General features: G+C 35.7%; 1 protein-coding gene across 1 annotated transcript in view; it reads left to right on the top strand.

Moving 5' to 3' along the window:
• Window positions 1-17,702, top strand: part of LOC100349442 (uncharacterized) — a 459,397-nt gene that overhangs the window by 413,757 nt on the left and 27,938 nt on the right. Inside the window, exon 21 of the mRNA XM_051827387.2 lies at window positions 9,566-9,637. Within this exon, the coding sequence (XP_051683347.2) occupies window positions 9,566-9,637 (72 nt within the window). The remainder of the gene's footprint in view (window positions 1-9,565; window positions 9,638-17,702) is intronic.

Below are 17,702 nucleotides of genomic sequence, written 5' to 3'. Positions count from 1 at the left end.
GAAATGTATAACTAATAGATTTCACAATACTGACAAAATAGTTCTAGTACTTTCAAGTTAACATATTTCAAATTATCATATTTCCTTCACTTTAGCTATTTAGATATTGATCATACCTGTTATCTTCCTTTGGGTAGAGAATTATAATGTTTTTCACAGTCTCTCTCTGTATTACAATGACTACCATTCTACAATGCTCTTTAAATGATGCATTGTCCTTCCTGTTGTCTGATTCCTACAATGAAAGACTGCACACATAAAATAATCAGCAAGCTTAAGAGAAGGAGAATCAGTCAGCATCAAATTGCTCCCTCTCCTTTGTTGACCTAATAAAGCCACATACATAAGCTTAGTTCTATAAACTGAGGGATTACAGGAAACCATGAAATGAATTGAAATAAAATATAATGATTCCTGCTTCTGCTCTGGCTAATATTCTAGGATATTTTTGATCAATTAGGTTAGTGATTCTATCAATGTTTAAAGAAATTAACCCAGTCCAATAACTTAAAGAAAAAAAATCTTCCACCGTTTAAATAGCAGAAAACAAACCAATGCTATGCATTCAGGGTATATATCAGTGCTGTAAAATTAAGGTCTTAGAGCAATGTCATTATATATATAGGAGATATTGAAAGCAAATTATAAATTACTAGATGTTGGAATTCCTGTATTATATTAGTCAGATTCTTAGTGTTGTGTATGTTTTTTACCACACTTAATAAGAAAAGAAGATATTTGGAAAGGTCTGGGGGAAAGAAATAAATCCAAGCTAAGGGATATAAAAATATATTCCATGAAGAAAGAAAGAAAATGATGGGCCGGCGATGTGGCATAACAGGTAAAACTGCCGCCCCTATGGGCACCAGTTCTAGTCCCAGCTGCTCCACTTTTGATCCAGCTCTCTGCTATGGCCTGGGAAAGCAGTAGAATATGACCCAAGTCCTTCGGCCCCTGCACCTGTGTGGAAGACCTGGAGGAATCTCCTGGCTCCTGGCTTTGGATCAGCTAACCTCCTGCTGTTGAGGCTAGCTGGAGAGTGAACCAGCAGATGGAAAACTCTCTCTCTCTGCCTCTGCCTCTCTGTAACTCATTCAAATAAATAAATAAACAAGTGTTTAAAAAATAGAAAGTGATTTGGTTTAGTGGTAGAGTGATGTAATTATGACAATATAACATTTTTTAAAGTAATGTGAAAAGACGGTTGGAAATTTGAAAATTACAAGAGTATGTGTTTAAGTTGAAGCGGGAGAACTTAAACTATCTAATAAGATGAAATGTTTGCTCTTGAGGAACATGCCATAATTGCCACCTTTTAATATCTCCTGGAGGCTTAAATATTCAAGTCTTAAGTAAATAGAAGTAAAGTGTCCTCTTACATAACTTTACAAATGTAAGATAGCATAACTTTTTGTTAGTGTGGACTTAAGAGTGTATCAGATATTGCCCTGGAACAAAGCATAATTTTTCCACATCTGGCCTGTGCGGTAGTAGTGATTTATCTATCAATGGCTCAGATGAAGGCAGAAAACCAACCCTACATTCAAATGGGAGATAAGCAACTCAAAAGACCAGGTCACTTTCTACCTTCAGTGATTCACGAGGTGATAAAAAGAATAAACTGTCTTAGGGATCCCATCTCTTAATGATTTACCCTCAAATCCATGTATATTGTTAACATATGGCTCCCTGCTCTGAAAATGTTTCATTCTATTCTTGGGAATAAAAGTTGGAATCTGCCATCTAGTGGATACCATCAGATTATTTCTTTAGAATATTTCTTACCTATTCTTTTGGGTTTGGAAAACAGAAATCAAATCATTACAGGACTTGTTAAATCAGTTGTAGTACTATATTCCTTTATATTTTGGTTAGAAATATATCTTTCCTTTGAAAGCAGTGTTTCTTATTATGCTCACCTCACAGAGATGGAATGAATCACCATCCATCCACTCATGAAATTGGTTTAAATGTCAACACATCACTCACACACACCAGGATAATATGAAAGTGTTTATTATTTGCATAATGTAGTTTTCTGGAGAAAGCAAGGCAGGTATCCCAAGCAGATCCAAAAATAGCTTGAGAGAGCAGGGAAGGGAGAGTGGCTTAGCTTTTCTGGTGGTTAGGAGCTGAGGCTGGTGCTAAGCAGCCAGTAGAACAGGAACAGGCAAGAATGAACAGCTTACAAACTATTAGCAGATAAATATCAAAAATGGTGCCAGACTCTTTATTACCTTTCTTGAGAGATATTTTGTGCTACATGGTATATATTTAAGTCTATGTAAGGAAAATGAACTACATAATTTACATTGGGAACACTAATAGATCTCATACTGTCTCACAGTTTTCAAATATTCCCTATGTGTATTGCTCAAATGACCCACATGAGAACTCATGGAGATTACTTGCTCCATTTGTATCCTCTAATTTGGATTCACTTCCTTTTTTATGTCATCAATAGGATTAAGTGAGGATATGTAGCTAAAAATAGAATAAGCACATTGCTTTTATGTTAGACACACACACACCACACCCCACATACACACACACACATATATTCTTAAACCAGAGATGACAAACCATTTACTATTGAAAAGATCTCAATTTCTTGACACAAATGTTTAAGGAAAGTCAAAAGTCAAAATTAGTTACAACTAAAGTACCATACAGTCAAAGACTTTATAAATGGATAAATATATTGATTCTATGATATTAATATTGTGCAACTGTAGGGAAGAAAGTATTTCTATTAAGGTTTTTAAAGTCTCTGAATGTATACATATTTAATACATTGAAATTTTTATTTTTTAAATTTTTTATATAAAAGGTAAAAATACAGAGAGAGGGAGAGACACACAGAGGGGGAGAAAGAGAGAGAAAGAGAGATCTTCTAGCCACTGGTTCACTCCACAAATGGCCGCAGCAGCCAGGGCTGGGCTAGGCAGAAGCCAGGAGCCAGGAGCTTCCTCTAGTCTGCCACATGAGTGCAGGGGTCCAGGCACTTGGATCATCTTCCGCTGCCTTCCCAGGCACATTAACAGAGGGCTGGATTGAAAGTGGAGCAGACAGTACTCTAACCAGTGCCTATATGGTGTGCCAGTATTGCAGGCACCGGCTCAATCCGCCACAACAGAATCTTGGCCAGAATTTTTATTTTAAAACAGGTAATTTACAAATTGACAATTCACATGATATAATAGTTATAACATAATCCTTACTTCAGACTTTTTTTTATAAAGTGAGCTTTTTTAAACAAAATATTTCCAAAGTAATTTCTCAGTTAAAATTATGTTACAGGTATACACAGGAATGACACACATCTTTTGAAAATACATTTACTGCAAGGATTATAGCATATTTTAATTGATAATTTGCATAAACTGAAATACCCCTATTTATCTTATTGTTGTTTTATTCAGCTCCAATTTTTTTATAAGACAAACCTTCAAGCTAGAATATGTTGTGTTGAATTATCTATCTAATCTTTAAAATTTTTATTTATTTATTTGAGAGGCAGAGAGACAGAGGGAGAAAGTGACAGACAGAGACCTCCCATCTGCTCCACTAGATCACCCCCCAAATGCCTGCAGTGACTAGGGCTGGACCAAGCCAAAACCAGGAGCCAGAAACTGAGTCTAGGTCTCCTATGTGGGTGGCAAGAACTCAATTACTTGAGCCATCCCCTGATGCCTTTGAGGGTGTGCAATAGCAGGAATCTGGAATCTGGCATGGAGTCAGGACTCAAACCCAAGTCCTATAATATGGGATGTGGGCATCTTGACTGCAAGGGCAAATACCTACCTGTATCTAATTTTTGACATACTATTTCCATTTGCCTTTAGAAAACACCCCGAGTACCTTAAACTATAAGAGTAACTTTGAGTTTACATTGCTGGGCTATCACCTAATTGCAGAATTCCTCTATTTTAATAGACATTCAGTATTTGGATAAGTCCTTACAGCAAATTTATACGTATTATGGAAAAGAAAAGCTTGAGAACTTAGTGTTGTAAAATACCTAAAATTATGAAATAGGGACACTGAGACATTAAAAGATTTGACTATGTAGATGTTGAAACATTGAAAAAAAGAACATTCACTGAATTTGTTCTAAATACAAAGGGGTTGAACAGAGTGTATCCTTACATGAGTCACTGGATTTTTTTCCTTTGTTTTAGTAGCAACAAAGTCAAACATGTTCATACCAAGATTAATGAATATTGTGCATCAAATGTTTGACCTAATGGCACAGAATGCATACGAAGAAAATTGCTGAGTAATAAAGGTCCCTTGTTGTTGATGTAGCAAAACCTTTTTTGCTTTTGGTTTCCAGAACTAGGTAAATTATAGGAGGATGTATTTATGTGATAAGTCAATGCTTGTGCAGGAAGCAGAATTTTTGAGGAAAGTACTATTTAATTGTGTATTTGCCCAGAAGATGGTCTTTTATATGAATGTAAGCTATAGAAGTACTTACATAATAATATTGTTTTGCTCCATGCAAATGTTTTGTGCTTTAAGTTGATTTTTCTTTTAAGATTTTATTTATGTATTGGAGAGGTAGAGTTAGAGATAGAGAAAGGGAGAGACACAGAGAAAGGTCTTCCATCCAGTGGTTCACTCCTCAGATGGCTGCAATGGCAAGAGCTGAGCCAATCCAAAGCCAAGAGCCAGGAGCTTCTTCTGGGTCTCCCACATGGGTGCAGGGGCCCAAACACCTGGGCCATCCTCCACTGCTTTCCCAGGCCATAGCAGGGAGCTGGATCAAAAGAGGAACAGCCAGGACTTGAATCTGTGCCCATATGGGATTCTGGTGCCACAGGAAGAGGATTAGCCCACTATGCCACAGTGTCGGCCCCTTAAGTTGCTTTCTTTTTTTAAAGATTTATTTATTTATTTGAAAGCCAGAGTTATGCACAGAAAGAAGGTGAGGCAGAAAGAGAAAGAAGAGTGGTCTTCCATCTGTTGGTTCACTCCCCAGTTGGCCGCAATAGCCAGAACTGCACTGATCTGAAGCCAGGAGCCAGGAGCTTCTTCTAGGTCTCCCACACGGGTGCAGGGACCCAAGGACTTGGGCCATCTTCTACTGTTTTCCCAGGCCATAGCAGAGAGCTGGATTGGAAGTGGAGCAGTCGGGACTAGAACCGGCGCCCATATGGGATGCTGGCACTGCAGGCATCAGTTTTGCCTCCTACACCACAGTGCTGGCTCTTTAAGTTGCTTTTAATGCTTACTGGAATTGTTCTACAAAAAAGCTAGGCTTCAAAAGGTTAGGTCAGTGAGTGATGCACATGAACTAGGCACCCTGTTATTTGCCAAATTGTGATAAGCCTTCTTGATGGATATTGTTAAACACCTTCCTCTGATTTGGAATGTGCAAACTAAGAACAAAATAAAATTATTTTCTATCTCTATATTTCATTCTTTTTAAAAATATTTATTTATTTATTTATTTGAAAGGCAGAGAGATAGAGATAGAGATAGAGATAGAGATAGAGATAGAGATAGAGTGAGAGCGAGAGAGAGAGGTCTTCCATACACTGGTTCACTCCTCAAATGTCCACAACGCGATGGAGTTGGGCCAATCCGAAGCCAGGAGCCAGGAGCTTCCTCCGGGTCTTCCATGCGGGTGCAGAGGATTTGGGCCATCTTTCACTGCTTTCCCAGGCACACTTGTAGGGAGTTGGATTGGAAGTGGAACAGCAGGGACTCGAACCGATGCCCATATGGGATACCAGCTCTGCAGGCTGCAGCTTTACCTGCTGCACCACAGCGTCAGCCTTATCCCCCATATCCCATCCTTTATCATGAGATACATTAATAAAGGAAGGCAATTTGAAGAAATTTCAGGCATACTTTGTTCAAGTAATATTAAAGGATCATTTTTTATTTCCTGAAAACTTACAAGCAGAATTATAGTAACAGAAGCTCTGTAGTAATTACGTTTAAGCAAACACAGAGAATCTGCTTAAAGTTCTTTCCATCACTGCACACAAGAAGAAAACTAAGATATTCCAACAAATATACCTTATGAACTTGTTCTAAAATTGAATAAATGAGCACTCATCTAGATAAAAGCCTCAACCCAAAAAATTCATAACAGAGCATACAGGTAACTGTATAGCATCCCTATCACAGGCTGGTGAGAGAGCTTCAGAAATTAAAAAGGCAGCAGTAAAAGGAAATTTAAGTTACTAACCCAAATGGCCGCTGCGGTCATTTGGGGTGTTAACCAATGGAAAGAATATTTCTCTCTCCCTCCCTCTCTCTCTAGCTCTCGCTCTCACTCTCTCTCAGTCTTGCCCCCTTCCTGTTGCTCTGCTTTTCAAATCATCAATCAATCAATCTTTAAAAGATAGGGAAAATCCTAGAGAATTAGGTAAATGACAGGCAGAGGGAAAAGTGATTAGTGTTTCCTCTGTGCCTTTTCTTTCTTTAATGGAAAGCTCATAGCCTAATTTAAATGTATGGTAGTTATTCTGGAGCATTTCAAAGAATTATAAACAGAAACTTATACGAAGACTTAAAACCAATTTGAATTAATGAATGACATTCCTGAACTGATAAATTAATAGTCTTTTATGTAACATTGCTGTCCTTAAAAAGTAGTGGAAAAATTCTGATTGCTAAAATTCCATGATTATTGTTACCTACTTTAGCACATACTCTGTGCCAGGTACTGTGTACTAAGCACTATCCATACACTGTGTCCTTTAATACTCACTACAATCTCATAGGGGCATTTTTGTACTTTTACAGATGAGAAGATTGGGCCGTTAAATTAACTTGCCCATGGTCAGTCAGCTAGTAACTGGCAAAGTCTGGAGTTGAGTCCAAGTCTCATTGATTCCAAAGCTTGAGTTCCTAACTCCAAATCATGTGACTGGGGTATGTGTGTGTGTATATATATATATATATATATTCCTTAATTAAAGAAAAATTAAGGCCTCCCTTCAAGGAAGTAATTTTAGTTTAACCTGTTTTTTATTTATTTATTTATTTGAAAGGCAGAGTTTTAGAGAGAGAAAGAGGGGAAGAGAGAGAGAGAGAGAGTGAGAGAGAATATTTTCCATCTGCTGGTTATTTCACCAAATGGCCACAACAGCCAGAGCTGAGCTTATCCAAAGCCAGGAGTCAGGAGCTTCTTCTGGGTCTCCCACGTGGGTGCAGGGGCCCAAGCACTTGAGCCATCTTCTGCTGCTTTCCCAGGCACATTAGCAGGGAGCTGGATCAGAAGTGGAGCAACTGGCACTGAAACTGGTGCACATATGGGATGCCAGTGCCACAGTGGTTTTACCCACTATACCACAGCTGGCCCCATTATTTAACCTATTATATGTACTTACAGATTCATAAAAATTTTAGTGCTATATTTTACTTTCCTGATCAATTCTACATTACAGATAAATGTTAGAGATGTTAGGTGCCTAGTCCGTACTGTCCATTTAACATATATATATATGTGTGTGTGTGTGTGTGTGTGTGTGTATACATTAAAATAAATTGTATTGAATTAACTGGGAATTCACACGATGTTGAGAGTAATGTCCTAATAAAAAATATTAGTGTCAACATTCTTCTTCCTTTCTACAGTGAAGTGCAACTATAGGAACAGGGCAGTTACAGAAAAAAAAAAAAAACCACAAAACTGTTCTTATATGGAAAGGAATAATAAAAAATTTTCACACTTTAAAGTGGCTTGTAATACTCACTAGAGAGCCCCTCAGAGCTTAAGTTATTAGGGAGATGATCACAAGCAGCGTTGTATTTCCTTTAAAAAATTATCTTAAGTAGTATGCTTAAGTTCAGCTTCTGATCAAAAAAGAAATGTAACCGGCCGGCGCCGCGGCTCACTAGGCTAATCCTCCGCCTTGCAGCGCCGGCACACCGGGTTCTAGTCCCGGTCAGGTGCCGGATTCTGTCCCGGTTGCCCCTCTTCCAGGCCAGCTCTCTGCTGTGGCCAGGGAGTGCAGTGGAGGATGGCCCAAGTGCTTGGGCCCTGCACCCCATGGGAGACCAGGATAAGTACCTGGCTCCTTGCCATCGGATCAGCGTGGTGCACCGGCCGCGGCGGCCATTGGAGGGTGAACCAACGGTAAAGGAAGACCTTTCTCTCTGTCTGTCTCTCTCACTGTCCACTCTGCCTGTCAAAAAATAAAAATAAAAAATAAAAAAAAAAGAAATGTAACCTTTAAAAAAATCTTCTAGGGGCCAGCACCATGGCTCACTTGGTTAATCCTCTGCCGGCCACGCCAGCATCCCATATAGGTTCTAGTCCTGGTTGCTCTTCTTCTAGTCCAGCTCTCTGCTGTGGCCCGGGAAGGTAGTGGAGGATGGCCCAAGTGCTTGGACCACTGCACCTGCATGGGAGACCAGGAAGGAGTGCCTGGCTCCTGGCTTTGGATCTGCATAGCTCTGGCCGTAGCGGCCATTTGGGGGGTGACCCAAAGGAAGGAAGACATTTCTCTCTGTCCCCCTCTCTCTCATTGTCTAACTCTATCTGTCAAAATAAATTTTAAAAAATTCTTAAAAAATAAATACATAAAATTTAAAAATACAAAAAATCTTCTAATATTACAGGTGGCAATCTAGTATATTAATTACATTGAAATAGATGTCCTTGGAGGTATCTGTCTTGCCAAACCTTATAAAAAATATTGGTACATTGTCTGAATTTCTGTCATTCTTCCTCTAGAGACTATTTATTTATTTATGAAAATTTGAACCCAAGGAAAGCATTCACATATGAGTTGAAGGTTCACGTAGAACTTACTATTAATTCTAATGACATTTAAGTGCATGAATCCCTAGTGTGCAAGTAGGAGACAAGACATTGGGATTGTGCTCACATGCAATTACAACTGATCTCAAAGGAACAATCACTTGAGTGAAGTAAGGGAGATATGATCTTCAGAAATAGATGATAATAAACAAAAACAAAATGTTTTTTCTATTAGAGTACATCTTATATTGCTACTGAAAAACATCAGTACAAATTCTCCCTCTCCCCCACAATGACATAGATAGATGATAGATACATATATGATAGATGAGAGATGGATGGATGGATGGATGGATAGATAGATTCCATAAGCATAGATAATCTGCTTTTGATAATACAAAATCCCATGGAATGAGGACAGCCATATTTACCTATGTGTGCAGGTGCCAACTGAAAAATACTGTCATTTGAAAGAAAGTGAACCTCATCATTCTGTAGAAATGTAATATGATTAAAAATACAGCTATTGTTAAATATCATATTCATCCCTTTCATACTATGACATTTTATTTTAAAACAAGAGATCTCTTAATCTTCTAATAAACAAACATAACATTCTCAGAAAATGGACTAAAAATCAATGTCTAATTAAATCTGTCCTGTCATTAACATATTACCTTTAGCAAGTCACTTAATCTCTCTGAACTTTAGTTCACTTATATGCAAAATGAACATTGTTCTAGATGGTTGCTATGACCCTTTTGGGGTTATAGTACTAAATGCTTCAATGATTATTAAAAAGAAAACTAAATTCTCTGCTTTCTGTCTTTTTTCCTCTAGTGCTTTTCAAGCCACTCATGCAAGAATCAAGAATTTCTATTTTGCTGCTGAGTGCTCAGATGAGATGAATTAGTAAGTCATTCCTGTTCATACATTCATTGAATATATATTTATTAAGCATTCGTTGTATGTCAGGGACCATAGTAGGTCCAGATAAAACAATGGCTTTTTTAAAAAAAATTTTATTTCAGTACAGCTTAGTGTAGTTGGGGAAATCAAGATGAAATGAAAGGTAACCTGTGTGCTGAAATGTGAAAAGGAAGGAGTAGCATGATTTAAAATGAGGCTACATCAGCAAGTATCAACCAGAACTTGAAGTCCTTATATAAACCAATAGCTAACAAATTTAGTCTATTTCAAGAACAAAGGTAAGCAACTAAAAGCTTTTCAGAAGTGACTGGATCAGATAGAGAAGAGATTGAGGAGGTTTGTGAAGAGATAGATAAGAAAAAGCTCATGTAGGTTAGAGTGGTGGCAGTGAAAAAGAAAACAAGCAGTCGTATTCAAGATATCTGTACATAAAACCAACACACTGGGGTATAGGAATTAAGGGAGAGGAAAGTGTCAAGAATTAACTATTAGGTTTCTAGATTGCATAATAAGACGGATTTCATTATTATTTTCAAAGGGATAGGGAATAATGAAAGATAAAGGGACAAGATTGTCAGTTTAGTCTGGCCGTGTAAAGTTTGGTGTACCTTTGAGACAAATTGTGGGCTTCAAATAGGCAGTACCTCTGAGTCTAGAGCTCAGAGAAAAGTATGGAGTTGGAGGTATATAATTTGAGTCATGTGCATCGGTGTCATATTTGAAGCTATAGTCATCCATGAGAAGCAGCTAAGACAGTGGTTCCTGAACTTGAGTGCACATCAGAATCAAGTGGAGGGCACATTAAAAGCATAAATTGCTGGTGTCCATCCCAGGAACTTATGATTCAATAGGTCTCATTTGGGAGCTGAGAATTTACCTATACAACCAGCCTCTGGGTGATTAAGATGATTCTGATGTTCCCAGGATTCTGAAAACATTTGATAAGGGAAAGGGCATAAGAGTGAGAACACTGAAGAATGATAATATTTAATGACTGAGGAGGGCCTGCAAAGTAGAAATAATGAAAATCCAGAAAAGTAGGTAGAATTTCAATGCTATTATAGCATAATTATTTGATACACTCTTAGAATTCTGCAGCAGACAATGCATGAGAATACCTAGAAAAATCTGTGATAAAGAAAATGGAAAGACTAATTGCTTGGTATGATTTGTTTATGCAGTGTATATGTATTGGAATATGGTACTGAACTCCATAAACACATACAAATATTTCACTAATGCAAATTTGTTAAAAGTTAATGGAAAATGGAATCAAAAGATAAATTTATTTTGATGCAAAAAATTAAGTCCATTCATCTTCAAAAAAATTCATATAAAGTGGCCAGTGTTATAGCGCTATAGCAGGTTTAACTGCTTCCTGCAAACACCAGCATCCCATATGGGAGAACTGGTTTGAGTCCTGACTGCTTCACTTCCAATCCAGCTGCCTGCTAATGTGCCTGGGAAAGCAGCAGATGGTCCAAGTACCTGGACCCCTACCACCTATGTGGGTGACTTGGTGGGGTTCCTGGCGCCTGGTTTCAGTGTGGCCCAGCCCCAAATGTTACTGCTATTTGAGGAGTCAGCCAGAATATAAAGGACCTCTCTCTATGTCTCCCTGTGTCTCTGTCACTCTGCCTTTCAAATAAATAAAATAAATCTATTGATGAAAAGGGTATGCGTGGATTTCAGAATTTTTTGTACCAAAATAAACATTTTAATTCCATATTTCCATGAACTTTTTGAAGTTGAGCCAATATGTACTACTTTATCCTTAAGGAAGGAAATACGTTTCATTTAATGAAGCAGGGGCTGTTTTTGTACCTGTAACTTATTTACATATAAGATATTGGCTCTAGTGTGATAATATATGTAAATACTTGTGTATATAAGTCTAAAACCCCATATCATTTAACACAAAATTTTCTGGTCTAAAATGTGCCTTATTTTAGACAAAAATATTTTAAATTAGTACTGATATCCATTTTGTTGTGTTTCTCAATTTAAAACTAAAAACCATGATAGTTTTGGACCTCTTATACAATATATTAACTTAGCATTCATCAATAATCACTATACTTTCATGGAAATTTAAGGCAATAGAAAGAGCAAGAAAGTACCTTACATAACAGTGTCCTATGTTGTTGGAAAGCCTTGAAGAATGATTAAAACTAATTGCCTTGATTGAAGTGGATACTGGGCTGCATTTTGCAGGCCAACATTGCTTTCTATGAAGATTAAATATGTATTATCTGAATAGTTTTACATACATTGACTTGAATTTTAAAAGAATGGGTGAGAAAATTGACAAATTGTTTCTTGCTTATCTTGATTATTCTGCTATCTATAAGCTGACAATAGTTGTGAGCTACAAGTTAGTTTAAAGCTTGTCATCCTTTTGAGTAGATAATATTTTATCCATTTGTGTATTAAGCATGGTCTCTATGAAAGTTAATGGATGCACTTTTCCTTTTGTAACAAAACTATTCCACATGAATAATAATAATAATACATAATAAATTCCAAAATAAAATGAAGTATACTCTATAAAACATTAATTTCAATTAGGGAAGGCAAAAGGTTATTGATATTTTTAAATATACCACACAGATTTTAAAGTGTGTTGACTAGCATCATAAATGAGCCTTTGACTATAATGGGATTTTATGTTCATGTTTAATTTAAATTAAAATACCTATAATTTCAAAAGGAAAATTGCTTGCATTTGTATTCAACATGCCAGGAGGAAGGGTTGTTCTTCCCTTAGTGAGTTTATATAGCCTATTCTCAATTTTAATTATGTTGAATTTAATCCTGTCACAATGCTACTGTCTATAATTTATGCCTCTGAGACCAAAGCACAAAAACATTCTTACTGTCTTGAGGAAAAAATAATTTCTTTCTTGACAGCACTGAAGTAATAACTTGTTACAAAAAGAAAATAAAATTCTGACAGTATCAGAGAGGCTGTGTGAATATTCCCAGGAAAGGGCATAATGCTAAGTGTAGCTATAAACCCCTTGGAAAGATATTGAAGGGTACGCTGACATGGAAACAATAAATGCGTTATATTCTGTCAAGAAGAAAAGTAAGAAGACTGTTTAGCATCTGGGAGAAAATCAGTATTAAAGGTAGAGTGTTGTTGTTCTATATATGGGACAATATATGAATACGTTTAGAAGCTCATAGGAAGGAATCAGTAGAGAGGAAGGGATTAAAGATGTATTGATAAAGGATGCAGCTGATAAAGCAAAGTGGGGCAAAAGGGAATGGGAACGAGGACAGGACATATATGGGTAAATAACTTTTAAAAAGGAGTAAAAGAAGTGTGGATGGGTTTATGGACGCAGGCAAGTTTGCAGAAGGGGTGGGATTTATGAGGGATCATGTTTGTTGGCCTCTTGATTTTCTTCATGTGGAAGGAAGCAAGGTGTTTTGAAAGAGTTAAATATGTTAAAGACTTTTGAAATGATATACGTGTGTGTGTGTGTGTGTGTGTGTGTGTGTTAAAATGTGTCATTGCACTCAATCTCAATAAGGGAACTAAACCTGAGACATTTGCTATTGGCACTAATAGCAATATAACAGCGGATATAATATGAATGGTTCAAAGCAAAAGCAGAAGCCAAGATTATTCATTCACTCTCCTTAACCTTCAGTGAGCAAGCACAAGCTAAGTGAGTGCATTCCTTCGTCAGCAAGCCAGTAGTAAAATCATGATAGAGTCAAAGAATCTTAATGAAGTTTTGGTCTTGCAATCAAAATTATTTTCTCTTCTAGTTGAAGAAATGTGAGAATTAATCTATGATAAATCTTTGTTGGTTGAATTTGAAATATTCAAGTTAGTATATTGGAATATAAAACAAGAACCTAAAGTCGTTCTTAACCCTTTTCCAGGAATTTTATGTAACTTAAAATTTGATCCTGTCTCATTTAGTTAAAAATAAGTAACTATAGTCTATCATATTTTCTTTAAAAAAGATCTGAAATTAGTGACTTTCAATGGGCAAGTGAAAGAAGAGGAATACAGAGTTGTTTTAACTAAAATAAACCTTTATCTACAAAGAAATATTATAATTAATTTTAAATATGCAACTGAAAAAATGAAGATTAAATTGTTGAGAATAAATTTGTTTTATTTTGAAAGTGGAGACTGCATAATTTGAAAATAGTAATAATTGGTGAATAAAACTATACTGAGTTTATTTATTTATCTTTTTAACTTTTATTTAATAAATATAAATTTCCAAGTATACTGAGTTTAAAAAATGACTAAATTGTCATTTAAGTTAATGTAATTTCTGTGATCTAAGCTGTTATACATTAATATCTAAAAAGAAAAGGCTTATAAAATAAATGATTTTACTTTAATGTAAAACATAACCAGCACGATTTTCACCTCCCAAAAATATAAAAAGTAATTATAGAAGAGTATTCATATCTTCATTTTAATAGATATGAAATCTGAGATACTGGATTAACTATGTATTCTAAATCTGGCAACCTCTATTAGAATACTTAAGATTTTGCATAATCAACTCGGATTGTCTGCTTCATGAATACCATTTTTAATAAGATGGTGTGTAATATTTTCAGTAAAATATACCATTAAACATTATGTAATACAAAATTATTAATATTGTTCATTAATTACACAGGACAATTTAAACTTAAAGCTAGAGAAGTAATATTTCTGCAGAGTTGACAGAGTTATAGGTTTGTTTTTAATCCTGTCATCCACATAGAAAAGAAGAAAGATTCACACATATAAAAAAACACATAGTCATGTTTAGTCGCGAATGGTTAGGACATCTGAGACAAGTTCATCTGTTACTTATCTCACAAATCTAATTAGATATTGGATGAAAAGTGAACAGAATCATATTAAATTAACAAATCAGAGCAAGTACTTGATCTCTGAGTGGCATTACTTATAAAGACTTAGCAACTGTAACAGTTAAATTGATTTTAAGAGTTGATTTGTTTGGATATATGAAGTCATTATAGAAAGTCTGCATCTTTTTTCAATTTTAAAGGTCAATGATAATTTTCCTCTCAGTAAAACAGAAAATAAGTTGGAAGTTACAGGTACAAGCTACTTTCCCCTGTGAGTAAAGCTTGTTTAGTCACTGGGACCCTCTATGCTAAAAATTCTTATTACATTCTTGTAGTAATAAGGCAGTGGAAGATACCTTAATAAATTTTGATTTTTTGTATTTAATACATGATGAAAATTATTCTGGAAATAAAGGAAAAAATCAGACATGATGAAGCAACATATAAAAAGGGGCCGGCGTTGTGGTGCAGCGGGTTAAAACCCTGGCCTGAAGCACCCCCAGGCATCCCATATGGGCTCCGGTTTGAGTCCTGGCTGCTCCACTTCTGATGCAGCTCTCTGGGAAAGCACTAGAAGATGGCCCAAGTCCTTGGGCCCCTGTACCCGAGTGGGAGACCCGGAGGAGGCTCCTGGCTCCTGGCTTCAGATCAGTGCAGCTCCAGCCATTGCTGACACTGGGGAGTGAACCAGAGGATGGAAGACCTCTCTCTCTCTGTCTCTACTTCTCTCTGCAACTCTGTCAAATAAAAATAAAAAATAAATATTAAAAAAAAATTGGGCTGGCACCGCGGCTCACTAGGCTAATCCTCCGCCTTGCAGCGCCGGTACACCGGGTTCTAGTCTCGGTTGGGGCGCCGGATTCTGTCCCAGTTGCCCCTCTTCCAGGCCAGCTCTCTGCTGTGGCCTGGGAAGGCAGTGGAGGATGGCCCAAGTGCTTGGGCCCTGCACCCCATGGGAGACCAGGAGAAGCACCTGCCTCTGCTTTCGGATCAGCGCGGTGTGCCGCCAGCCATTGGAGGGTGAACCAATGTAAAGGAAGACCTTTCTGTCTCTCTCTCTCTCACTGTCCACTCTGCCTGTCAAAAAAATAAAATAAAAATCGGAGCTCTTGTATCACCAAACACCTAGAATATAAGTAAACTGCCAAAGTCAGGGAGAAAGAGTATCTCAAAATACAAGACCACAGAATAAATACTGTGGATGTTACTCTAAATAAAAACACGAAGGTATAGTTTCTCAAATTCATGTTTTAGAATTAAATGACACTCAGGGTGTTCTGTCTCAGTCTTAGAACCAGAAATATTCATATTGTTCTCTACCAATAAGTTGTCCAATTTTTTTAAACACCACAATTGATAATGGCTTAACAAATAGATGTGATTATAAATAGACGAATTATATGAAAAACCACTTACATGCAATAATTATTGACCAATCTGATATTAAGTTCAATCAAAATAGAAGCATTATTGGTACATGTAGACAAAGCCTTGATTATTTGCATTTATTTAGCAGCTTTTTATATTGTTTTATTTAATTTATTAAATTACTTCTATATCTCTCAGGAAGTATATAACTACTCCATGGTAAACTCCACAGTAAAGTCAGAAAATCTATAACTATTCCATGATAAACAACATTGCCTTCTTACCAAAACCAGACCAAGATATTAGTTACACCATGAGTAGATTAAAGACCTAGACATAAGACTCAAATATAAAACTCATAGAAGAAAACAAAGGGAAGATTTCAAAACTTAAGGCAAAAATTCTTGGATATGACATCTAAAACACAGGCAACGAAAGCAAAAATAAGCAAATAGGATGATATAAATTGAAAAGCCTTTGTTCACAAAGGGTGTGATTAACAAGATTAAAGGTAATTTATGTAATCACAGGAAATATTTGTAAATAATTTGTCTAATAAGGAGTTATTACCTAGTATATATAAAGAAAAATGGAAGTAAAAGATAAATTTCTTTTGGTGCAAAAACTTTCAAATCCATGCATAGTTTTTCCTGGAAAATACATTTTTTATGAACTTTGTGAAGATTTCCCATATTTATAGATAAAGAGAGTTTCTTGCAGGCATCATTTATTTGGGTCTACTAATTACGACATGTATGAATTCTCAGTTGGATTGGATTGTTTTTTCTTAAGAATCATATTTTACCATTTATTTGCATATGCTGTCATTTTTAATTGATGGCTAGATATCGTGAATTTGACTCCTGGAGAAATGTCTATTCAACTCGTTTGCCCAGTTACTCACTAGGTTATTTGACTTATCTTGCTATTGATGAGTTGTAGGCATTTTTTATACACAATTAGGTTAAAAGGAAATGAATGGAATAAGTTAAATCATGCCAAAGCAAATTAAAAGGTTTAAATCATCAATTTATGAAAAGTGACAAACTCGTAAAAAAATATAGTAGTCCTAAACCTTTAGGTACTTAAAAATGAAATTTCAAAATGCATGATATACACATGGAATTATTATCAATATCTCCTTACTGTTTGCAATAAAACAAGTTTCACAGAATTTTTAAAAATTCAGGTCATAGAATTGTTTTCTGTGGACACGATGTAAAGAAAAATAAATAAATAAATAACATAAATATAGTTGGAAAAATCTTCAAATATTTCAAAACTAAATAACTTATAAATAATCCTTGAGCCAAAGATGATAAAACTGAAAATTAGAAAGTATTTTGAATTGGATGAAATAAAAAGATATCAATATTTACATGATACCACTAAGGTAAATGAATTCCTATTAGAAATGAAGAAAAGTCTCAACTCAGGAACCTCAGCTTCCACCATTAAAAAAAAAACTAAAAAGAAAGGAAGTAAAAGCCTAAATTAATCACAAAGAAGGAAATAATAAAGATGGAAAATAAATGAAATAGAAAGAAAGAAAATTAATGAAACCAAAACCTGGTTCTCTGTGAAGATCAATAAAATTGGTTAGTGAAAGAAAAACAATGAAGACACAAATCAACAATATCAGGAATTAATACCAATATATATGAATATTTAAACCATAATGATGGATTATGCTTAACAACTTAAAAAATTTGAAAACTTCCTTGAAATAGGAAAACTATAAAAGCTCATTCAAAAAGAAATGGAAACTATGAATATCCTACATCTATTAGAGAATTTGAATTTGTAGATGAAAAAAAGAATTACTACAACAAAATTTCCAGAT

The sequence above is a fragment of the Oryctolagus cuniculus genome, chromosome X (genome assembly GCF_964237555.1).
Source record: "Oryctolagus cuniculus chromosome X, mOryCun1.1, whole genome shotgun sequence".
Taxonomy (NCBI): domain Eukaryota; kingdom Metazoa; phylum Chordata; class Mammalia; order Lagomorpha; family Leporidae; genus Oryctolagus; species Oryctolagus cuniculus.
Note: the sequence above shows the minus strand (reverse complement) of the source record. Positions and strands in the feature narration are given on the sequence as shown.